General features: G+C 41.3%; 1 protein-coding gene across 3 annotated transcripts in view; it reads left to right on the top strand.

Moving 5' to 3' along the window:
• LOC112234289 (collagen alpha-1(XVI) chain) overlaps positions 1–12,951 on the top strand; it is a 148,934-nt gene that overhangs the window by 113,199 nt on the left and 22,784 nt on the right. For all 3 annotated transcript variants that reach the window (XM_042310028.1, XM_042310029.1, XM_042310027.1), the window contains 6 exons: positions 3,175–3,240; positions 3,591–3,710; positions 3,899–3,946; positions 5,317–5,415; positions 5,567–5,611; positions 9,583–9,627. In XM_042310028.1, the coding sequence (XP_042165962.1) occupies positions 3,175–3,240; positions 3,591–3,710; positions 3,899–3,946; positions 5,317–5,415; positions 5,567–5,611; positions 9,583–9,627 (423 nt within the window). The remainder of the gene's footprint in view (positions 1–3,174; positions 3,241–3,590; positions 3,711–3,898; positions 3,947–5,316; positions 5,416–5,566; positions 5,612–9,582; positions 9,628–12,951) is intronic.

Raw genomic sequence — 12,951 nt, 5'->3', positions numbered from 1 at the left:
CAACACTTTGGACTGTACTGCAGTTTAACACTTTGGACTGTACTGCAGTTCAACACTTTGGACTGTACTGCAGATCAACACTTTGGACTGTACTGCAGATCAACACTGTACTGTAGTTCAACACTTTGCACTGTACTGCAGTTCAACACTTTGGACTGTACTGCAGATCAACACTTTGGACTGTACTGCAGATCAACACTTTGGACTGTACTGCAGTTCAACACTTTGGACTGTACTGCAGTTCAACACTGTACTGCAGATCAACACTTTGAACTGTACTGCAGTTCAACACTTTGAACTGTACTGCAGTTCAACACTTTGGACTGTACTGCAGTTCAACACTGTACTGCAGTTTAACACTTTGGACTGTACTGCAGTTCAACACTTTGGACTGTACTGCAGTTTAACACTGTACTGCAGTTCAACACTTTGGACTGTACTGCAGTTTAACACTGTACTGCAGTTTAACACTGTACTGCAGTTTAACACTGTACTGCAGTTCAACACTTTGGACTGTGTTGCAGTTCAACACTTTGGACTGTACTGCAGTTTAACACTGTACTGCAGTTCAACACTGTACTGCAGTTTAACACTGTACTGCAGTTTAACACTGTACTGCAGTTTAACACTGTACTGCAGTTTAACACTGTTCTGCAGTTTAACACTGTACTGCAGTTCAACACTTTGGACTGTGTTGCAGTTCAACACTGTTTGCACTGTGATGCAGTTCAACACTGTACTGCAGATCAACACTTTGCACTGTACTGCAGGTCAACACTTTGCACTGTACTGCAGATCAACACTTTGCACTGTACTGCAGATCAACACTTTGCACTGCACTGCAGATCAACACTTTGCACTGTACTGCAGATCAACACTGTACTGCAGATCAACACTTTGCACTGTACTGCAGATCAACACTTTGAACTGTACTGCAGATCAACACTTTGAACTGTACTGCAGATCAACACTTTGAACTGTACTGCAGTTCAACACTTTGCACTGTACTGTAGTTCAACACTTTGCACTGTACTGCAGATCAACACTTTGAACTGTACTGCAGATCAACACTTTGAACTGTACTGCAGATCAACACTTTGAACTGTACTGCAGATCAGCACTTTGAACTGTACTGCAGTTCAACACTTTGCACTGTACTGTAGTTCAACACTTTGCACTGTACTGCAGATCAACACTTTGCACTGTACTGCAGATCAACACTGTACTGCAGATCAACACTTTGCACTGTACTGCAGATCAACACTTTGAACTGTACTGCAGATCAACACTTTGAACTGTACTGCAGATCAACACTTTGAACTGTACTGCAGTTCAACACTTTGCACTGTACTGTAGTTCAACACTTTGCACTGTACTTCAGTTCAACACTGTACTGCAGTTCAACACTATACTTCAGTTCAACACTTTGCACTGTATTGCAGTTCAACACTGTACTGCAGTTCAACACTATACTTCAGTTCAACACTTTGCACTGTACTTCAGTTCAACACTCTACTGCAATTCAACACTTTACTGCAGTTCATCACTGTACTGCAGTTCAACACTGTACTGCAGTTCAACACTCTACTGCAGTTCAACACTGTACTGCAGTTCAACACTCTACTGCAGTTCAACACTTTGAACTGTACTGCAGTTCAACACTGTACTGCAGTTCAACACTGTACTGCAGTTCCACACTGTTTGCTCTGTAATGCAGTGCACCACTTTGCACTGTGTTGCATCAATCAATGTGCAGAAATAAATTGTACGTATACGTTATAGTTGTATACCACCCCAACATTTTTACTGTAGAAGGATGACGCTGATCTAGACGCTGATCTAAGATCAGTTTTGCATTGGCCCCTCCTTAGTGATTAAGGTTAGGATTTGGGGAGGATAACTGATCCTAGATCGGTGCCTAAGGGCAACTTCTGCTTGCATCCTTTTACCCCCTCCCTTACTGACTATTCTCTCCCTCTCTGATCCCCCCCTCTCTCACTGACTCTCCTCTCCCCTCTGATCCCCCTCTCACTGACTATTCTCTCCCCTCTGATCCCCCACCTCTCTCACTGACTCTCCTCTACCCCTCTGACCCCCTCTCTCACTGACTCTCCATTCCCCCTCTGATCCCCCTCTCTCACTGACTCTCCTCTCCCCCTCTGACCCCCTCTCTCACTGACTCTCCATTCCCCCTCTGATCCCCCTCTCTCACTGACTCTCCTCTACCCCTCTGATTCCCCCTCTCTCACTGACTCTCCTCTCCCCCTCTGATCCCCCTCTCTCACTGACTCTCCTCTCCCCCTCTCTCACTGACTCTCCTCTACCCCTATGATCCCCCTCTCTCACTGACTCTCCATTCCCCCTCTGATCCCCCTCTCTCACTGACTCTCCTCTACCCCTCTGATCCCCCCCTCTCTCACTGACTCTCCTCTACCCCTCTGATCCCCCTCTCTCACTGACTCTCCTCTACCCCTTTGATCCACCCCTCTCTCATTGACTCTCCTCTCCCCCTTTCTCACTGACTCTCCTCTCCCCCTCATCTCCCCCTTTCTCACTGACTCTCCTCTCCCCCTCCTCTCCCCCTCTCCCCCTTTCTCACTGACTCTCCTCTCCCCCCTCCTCTCCCCTCCTTTCTCACTGACTCTCCTCTCCCCCTCCTCTCCCCCTTTCTCACTGACTCTCCTCTCCCCCTAACTCACTGACTCTCCTCTACCCCTCTGATCTCCCCTCTCTCATTGACTCTCCGCTCCCCCTTTCTCACTGACTCTCCTCTCCCCCTTTCTCACTGACTCTCCTCTCCCCCTCCTCTCCCCCTTTCTCACTGACTCTCCTCTACCCCTCTGATCTCCCTCTCTCATTGACTCTCCGCTCCCCCTTTCTCACTGACTCTCCTCTCCCCCTTTCTCACTGACTCTCCTCTACCCCTCTGATCTCCCCTCTCTCATTGACTCTCCGCTCCCCCTTTCTCACTGACTCTCCTCTACCCCTCTGATCTCCCCTCTCTCATTGACTCTCCGCTCCCCCTTTCTCACTGACTCTCCTCTCCCCCTTTCTCACTGACTCTCCTCTACCCCTCTGATCTCCCCTCTCTCATTGACTCTCCGCTCCCCTTTCTCACTGACTCTCCTCTACCCCTCCTCTCCACCTCTCTCACTGACTCTCCCCCTTTCATAGCCCCCTCCCCCTTCCCTCCCTCAGCATCTGAGACTGCCTCAGGACCAGGACCCCAGTCGAGGAGAGGTAAGAGAGGAGGTAGAGAGGTGCACTCTGGAAGTTAGACACTTTTATAGTGTTGCTCTTGGATTGATATGCATGAGCTGTACTAATGTGATAAAAAATAACTCAAATGTCTATGAACTATGTCCATGCAGTGTACATTCAGCACACATGTCATGTTATAAATTGTGTGTGTGCGTGTGTGTGTGTGCGTGTGTGTGTGTCTGTGTGTGTGTCTGTGTGTGTGTGTGTGCATGTGTGTCTGTGTCTGTGTGTGTGTGTGTGTGTGTGTGTGTGTGTGTGTGTGTCTGTGTGTGTCTGTGTGTGTGTGTGTGTGTGTGTGTCTGTCTGTGTGTGTATGTCTTCTGCTGCAGGAGGTGTGTGAGGACTGTTCCATGGGCTTGCCTGGGGTACCAGGCATGGTTGGCACCAAGGGAGAGAAAGGAGACGAGGGCAAGCCGGACATAGGCCACGCCCCTGACGGCTGTGAGAGGGTGAGAAGCAGGGGGAATGGAGCATGGGGGTGGGGGGACGGGGGTGAGGTGATTAGGGGTGTATACACTTTTGTCCTGGAAATTTAACATGATTATTCTTACCTGCTGTCAGTTCCAGTCAATTCAGGAAGTAGAGTGTCAATCCATCGTCCAATCCGTCGTACTCATGGCCTCTCTGTGTGTTGCAGTGTTTCAGACACCAAAGACTGCAGAGCCAGGAGGCTGCACAGGCGCCTGTATGTCCACACTGTCTCTAACTCTTACATTCACACACCCACAACACACGCAACTCACACACACACACTCCCACAACACACGCAACTCACACACACACACACACACACACACACACCCACAACACACGCAACTCACACACACACACACACACACACCCACAACACACGCAACTCACACACACACACACCCACAACACACGCAACTCACACACACACACACCCACAACACACGCAACTCACACACACACACCCACAACACATGCAACTCACACACACACACACACCCACAACACATGCAACTCACACACACACACACACCCACAACACACGCAACTCACACAACACACACACCCACAACACACGCAACTCACACACACACACACACCCACAACACACGCAACTCACACACACACACACACACAACACATGCAACTCACACTCACACACACACACACCCACAACACACGCAACTCACACACTCACACACACCCACAACACATGCAACTCACACACACACACCCACAACACACACAACTTACACACACACACACCCACAACACACGCAACTCACACACACACACACACCCACAACACACGCAACTCACACACACACACCCACAACACACGCAACTTACACACACACACACACACCCACAACACACGCAACTCACACACACACACACACACCCACAACACACGCAACTCACACACACACACACACACACACGCAACTCACACACACACACCCACAACACATGCAACTCACACACACACACACCCACAACACACGCAACTCACACACTCACACACACCCACAACACACGCAACTCACACACACACACACACCCACAACACACGCAACTCACACACACACACACCCACAACACACGCAACACACACACACAACTCACAGACAGACGCACACCCACAACACACGCAACTCACACACACACACACACCCACAACACACGCAACTCACACACACACACCCACAACACACGCAACTTACACACACACACACACACCCACAACACACGCAACTCACACACACACACACACACCCACAACACACGCAACTCACACACACACACACACACAACACACGCAACTCACACACACACACCCACAACACATGCAACTCACACACACACACACCCACAACACACGCAACTCACACACTCACACACACCCACAACACACGCAACTCACACACACACACACACACACCCACAACACACGCAACTCACACACACACACACCCACAACACACGCAACACACACACACAACTCACAGACAGACGCACACCCACAACACACGCAACTCACAGACACACACTCTGAATAATTGGTTCATCCTCTCGTCTATGTAGACCACCTCTATCACCAATGGAGCTAATGGAGGCTGCTCCGGTCCAGGATCACCAGGCCACCCAGGAACACCAGGATTACCTGGAATAAGGGGGGAGACGGTAAGTGTGTGTGTGTGTGTGTATGTGTGTGTGTGTGTATGTGTGTGTGTGTGTGTGTGTGTGTGTGTGTAAGTGGTGAAATATAGCGAGTAGCGTTGTTATGGTGTGTTGAATCTCTAACATAAAGTACCTTTCTGCCTATATTTCCCAGGGTCCTCAGGGGCAAAGGGGACAAGCTGGTGTACCAGGGAATATGGTGAGTTCTACACGAGAGATTGCAGGGCATTATAACACTTCATAAGGGTTTAGTAGAGACATTATAAGCCAGCACAACAGAGTCAAAGCATGGTGTCTGTAAGAAGAACTAGGTGTCTATCAGCTGACCATATACAATAATAGACTGTTGTCATATAAATGCAGTGAAATGTGTTGTCTTACAGGGTAAGCCGTAGTGTACAGCACCCCTGGAGCAAATTAGGGTTAAGTGCCTTGCTCAAGGGCACATCGCTAGATTTTTCACCCTGTCGGCTCAGGTATTCACCCCAGCGACCTTTTGGCTACTGGCCCAACTCTCTTACTGCTGGGATACCTGCCGCCCAAGTAGCCAAGAGATTAGTGACACCTGGAACAACTGTATTTTGAGCCACAGTACAACATCCTATCCCAAAAAGAGAAAGAAAATGGCACTGATGCAGCTATCCAGGAAGTATCAAACACGATGGGATAGGTGAAAGCAAGGCATCATGTATATAGCTTTCACCGATCCAGTCATGTTCAGAACAGTGATTCGGGAGAGGGGGGGGATCAGAGGGGGAGAGAAGAGTCGGTGAGGGAGGGAGTAAAAGGATGCAAGGTCAGAGACACATTTTCAAGTAGGATGGCTGCATTTCCACAGTGTTGGATCAGGGCCACAGTGTTTACGTTGCCTGTGTGTCTTGTAAAGCTTCATCATTGAGGGATCAAGCAGAACGAAGGAACTTCATGTTGATACTATACACGTGATGTCATACAGCCCTCTAGTGGCGTGTCCTAGAACTACATAGTTATTGATGTCATTTAATCAATCGTTAACTATTTCCATAAGTATCCTTTTAGCTATACTATCCTTTAGCAATAGTATCCCTTTAAATATAGTATCCCTTTAACTATACTATCCTTTAGCTATAGTATCCTTTAACTATAGTATCCTTTAACTATAGTATCCTTTAACTATAGTTTCCTTTAGCAATATTATCCCTTTAAATATAGTATCCCTTTAACTATACTATCCTTCAGCTATAGTATCCTTTAACTATAGTATCCTTTAACTATAGTATCCTTTAACTATAGTATCCTTTAGCTATAGTATCCCTTTAAATATAGTATCCCTTTAACTATAGTATCCTTTAGCTATAGTATCCCTTTAACTATAGTATCCCTTTAGCTATAGTATCCCTTTAGCTATAGTATCCTTTAGCTATAGTATCCCATTAGCTATAGTATCCCTTTAGCTATAGTATCCTTTAGCTATAGTATCCCTTTAGCTATAGTATCCCTTTAGCTATAGTATCCTTTAACTATAGTATCCTTTAGCTATAGTATCCCTCTAATTATAGTATCCCTTTACCTATAGTATCCTTTAACTATAGTATCCTTTAGCTATAGTATCCTTTAGCTATAGTATCCCTTTAAATATAGTATCCCTTTAACTATAGTATCCTTTAGCTATAGTATCCCTTTAATTATAGTATCCCTTTACCTATAGTATCCTTTAACTATAGTATCCTTTAGCTATAGTATCCTTTAGCTATAGTATCCCTTTAAATATAGTATCCCTTTAACTATAGTATCCTTTAGCTATAGTATCCTTTAGCTATAGTATCCTTTAGCTATAGTATCCCTTTAAATATAGTATCCCTTTAACTATAGTATCCTTTAACTATAGTATCCTTTAGCTATAGTATCCTTTAGCTATAGTATCCTTTAGCTATAGTATCCTTTAGCTATAGTATCCTTTAGCTACAGTATCCTTTAGCTATAGTATCCCTTTAGCTATAGTATCCCTTTAACTATAGTATCCCTTTAACTATAGTATCCTTTAACTATAGTATCCCTTTAACTATAGTATCCCTTTAACTATAGTATCCTTTAGCTATAGTATCCCTTTAACTATAGTATCCCTTTAGCTATAGTATCCCTTTAACTATAGTATCCCTTTAACTATAGTATCCTTTAACTATAGTATCCTTTAACTATAGTATCCCTTTAACTATAGTATCCCTTTAAATATAGTATCCCTTTAACTATATTATCCCTTTAACTATAGTATCCCTTTAGCTATAGTATCCCTTTAGCTATAGTATCCCTTTAACTATAGTATTCCTTTAACTATAGTATCCTTTAGCTATAGTATCCCTTTAACTATAGTATCCCTTTAGCTATAGTATCCCTTTAGCTATAGTATCCCTTTAACTATAGTATCCCTTTAGCTATAGTATCCCTTTAGCTATAGTATCCTTTAGCTATAGTATCCTTTAACTATAGTATCCTTTAGCTATAGTATCCTTTAGCTATAGTATCCCTTTAGCTATAGTATCCCTTTAGCTATAGTATCCCTTTAGCTATATTATCCTTTAACTATAGTATCCCTTTAACTATAGTATCCCTTTAACTATAGTATCCCTTTAACTATAGTATCCTTTAACTATAGTATGCCTTTAGCTATAGTATCCCTTTAACTATAGTATCCCTTTAGCTATAGTATCCCTTTAACTATAGTATCCCTTTAGCTATAGTATCCCTTTAACTATAGTATCCCTTTAGCTATATTATCCCTTTAACTATAGTATCCCTTTAACTATAGTATCCCTTTAGCTATAGTATCCCTTTAACTATAGTATCCCTTTAACTATAGTATCCCTTTAGCTATAGTATCCCTTTAGCTATAGTATCCTTTAGCTATAGTATCCTTTAACTATAGTATCCCTTTAACTATAGTATCCCTTTAACTATAGTATCCCTTTAGCTATAGTATCCCTTTAACTATAGTATCCCTTTAGCTATAGTATCCCTTTAGCTATAGTATCCCTTTAACTATAGTATCCCTTTAGCTATAGTATCCTTTAACTATAGTATCCTTTAGCTATAGTATCCCTTTAACTATAGTATCCCTTTAGCTATAGTATCCCTTTAACTATAGTATCCCTTTAGCTATAGTATCCCTTTAACTATAGTATCCCTTTAACTATAGTATCCTTTAACTATAGTATCCTTTAACTATAGTATCCCTTTAGCTATAGTATCCTTTAGCTATAGTATCCCTTTAACTATAGTATCCCTTTAACTATAGTATCCCTTTAACTATAGTATCCTTTAGCTATAGTATCCTTTAACTATAGTATCCCTTTAACTATAGTATCCCTTTAACTATAGTATCCCTTTAGCTATAGTATCCCTTTAACTATAGTATCCCTTTAGCGATATTATCCCTTTAGCTATAGTGTCCAAAGTAAATCAAATACAATTTATTGGTCACATACACATATTTATCAGATGTTATTGTGGGTGTAGTGAAATGCTTGTGTTCCTAGCTCCAACAGTGCAGGAGTATCTAACAATTCACAACAATACACACAAATCACAAAGTAAAAGAATGGAATTAAGAAATATTGAAATATTAGGACAAGCAATGTCGGAGTTGCATTGACTAGAATACAGTAGGATACAGTAGATTACAGTATATACATGTTAAATGAGTAAAACAGTATGTAAACATTATGTAAAGTGACCAGTGATTCCATATCGATGTACGTAAGGTATCAATCAGCCTCTAAGGTGCAAGGTTGAGTAACCTGTTAGTACCCGGCTAGTGAAAGTGACTAAATTCAGGGCAGGGTAGTGGGTGGAGGCCGACTATTTTTATTTTTATTTTTTTTTATTTTACCTTTATTTTACTAGGCAAGTCATTTAAGAACAAATTCTTATTTTCAATGACGGCCTAGGAACAGTGGGTTAACTGCCTGTTCAGGGGCAGAAAGACAGATTTGTACCTTGTCAGCTCGGGGATTATGATGGTCTTAAGATAGAAACGGTTTTGGAGTCTCTCGGTCCCAGCTTTGATCCCTTTAGCATTAGTATCCGTTTTTGATTGGAGGAGCAATCCAGTGTCTACAACCCTAATGGGTAACATATCAGAACTCAGAACCGTTGTTTTAGATGCCCATCTCATTGCCTGTTTCTCCTCTACAGGGTCCTCCTGGTTTTCCTGGTCCTCAAGGCTCATCTGGACTACCTGTGAGTTTACTATACATACACTACACCTATACAACACCAACACTACACTTATACTGCACATAGAGTATACTGCACATATACTACACCTATACTAGACTTACACTAGATGTAAATTGCACCTATACTACACCTATACTTCACGTATCTATACTGCACATATACTACACTGATACTACACCATCACTACACCTCCACTACACATATGCTACACATTTACTACGTCTGTAATATACCAATACCACAAATATACTACACATATACTACACCTATACAACAAAAATGCTAAACCTATACTACACATAAAGTATACTACACCTCGACTACACCAATACTACACCGATACTGCACATGCAGTTTACCACACCTATACTACACATATACTATGTTTATACTACATCGCTACTATACATATACTACACATACACTATACCTATACTACACATACAGTGTACTGCAACTATACTACACCTATATTCACCTATACTGCACCTACCTATACTGCACCTATCCTGCATCTACCTATACTACACCTATACTACACATACAGTGTACTGCAACTATACTACACCTATATTCACCTATACTACACCTACCTATACTGCACCTATACTGCATCTACCTATACTACACCTATATTCATCTCTACTACACCTATGCTACAGCTAACTATACTACACCTAGACCACACCTACCTATACTAAACCTATACTACACCTACCTATACTATGACTATATTCACCTATACAGCACCTACCTATACTATGACTATAGGATGGTAAAAGATAATACAACGGGGGGAAAATGTTTTTTGTACCATCATGTTTGAAATGCTTAACCTACACCTATACTACACATATCCTACACATATCCTACACCTATACTACACATATCCTACACCCATACTACACCCATACTACACCTATACTACACCTATACTACACATATCCTACACCTATACTACACCTATACTACACATATCCTACACCTATACTACACATATCCTACACCCATACTACACCTATACTACACATATACTACACATATACTACACCTATACTACACATTTACTACACCTATACTACACCTATACTACACATATCATGCACCTATACTACACCTATACTACACATATACTACACCTATACTACACCTATACTACACATTTACTACACCTATACTACACCTATACTACACCTATACTACACATATCCTACACCTATACTACACATATCCTACACCTATACTACACCTATACTACACATATCCTACACCTATACAACACCTATACTACACATTTACTACACCTATACTACACCTATACTACACCTATACTACACCTATACTACACATATCCTACACCTATACTACACCTATACTACACATATACTACACATATACTACACATTTACTACACCTATACTACACCTATACTACACATATACTACACCTATACTACACCTATACTACACATATCCTACACCTATACTACACATATCTTACACCCATACTACACCCATACTACACCTATACTACACATTTACTACACATATCCTACACCTATACTACACCTATACTACACATATCCTACACCTATACTACACATATCCTACACCCATACTACACCTATACTACACATATACTACGCATATACTACACCTATACTACACATTTACTACACCTATACTACACCTATACTACACATATCATGCACCTATACCACACCTATACTACACATATACTACACTAATACTACACCTATACTACACATTTACTACACCTATACTACACCTATACTACACCTATACTACACCTATACTACACATATCCTACACCTATACTACACATATCCTACACCTATACTACACCTATACTACACATATCCTACACCTAAACTACACCTATACTACACATATACTACACCTATACTACACCTATACTACACATTTACTACACCTATACTACACCTATACTACACCTATACTACACCTATACTACACATATCCTACACCTATACTACACCTATACTACACATATACTACACCTATACTACACATTTACTACACCTATACTACACCTATACTACACCTATACTACATCTATACTACACATATACTACACCTATACTACACATATCCTACACCTATACTACACATATCCTACACCCATACTACACCCATACTACACCTATACTACACCTATACTACACATACCCTACACCTATACTACACCTATACTACACATATCCTACACCTATACTACACATATCCTACACCCATACTACACCTATACTACACATATACTACACATTTACTACACCTATACTACACCTATACTACACATATCCTGCACCTATACTACACCTATACTACACATATACTACACCTATACTACACCTATACTACACATTTACTACACCTATACTACACCTATACTACACCTATACTACACATATCCTACACCTATACTACACATATCCTACACCTATACTACACCTATACTACACATATCCTACACCTATACTACACCTATACTACACATATACTACACCTATACTACACCTATACTACACATTTACTACACCTATACTACACCTATACTACACCTATACTACACATATCCTACACCTATACTACACATATACTACACCTATACTACACCTATACTACACCTATACTACACATATACTACACCTATACTACATCTATACTACACATATACTACACCTATACTACATCTATACTACACATATACTACACCTATACTACACCTATACTACACATATACTACACATATACTATACATATACTACACCTATACTACACCTATACTACACCTATACTACATCTATACTACACATATACTACACCTATACTACACATATACTACACCTTACTACACCTATACTACACATATACTACACATATACTACACCTATACTACACCCATACTACACCTATACTACACCTATACCACACCTATACCACACATATATCATGCGTATACTACACATATACTACACCCATACTACACCTATACTACACCTATACCACACCTATACTACACCTATGCTACACCTATACCACATATATACTACACATTTACTACACCTATACTACACCTATACCACACATATACTACACATATATCATGTGTATACTACACATATACTACACCCATACTACACCTATACTACACCTATACCACACCTATACTACACCTATGCTACACCTATACCACATATATACTACACATTTACTACACCTATACTACACCTATACCACACATATACTACACATATATCATACATATACTACACATATACTA

This window comes from Oncorhynchus tshawytscha, linkage group LG31 (assembly GCF_018296145.1).
Source record: "Oncorhynchus tshawytscha isolate Ot180627B linkage group LG31, Otsh_v2.0, whole genome shotgun sequence".
Taxonomy (NCBI): domain Eukaryota; kingdom Metazoa; phylum Chordata; class Actinopteri; order Salmoniformes; family Salmonidae; genus Oncorhynchus; species Oncorhynchus tshawytscha.
Note: the sequence above shows the minus strand (reverse complement) of the source record. Positions and strands in the feature narration are given on the sequence as shown.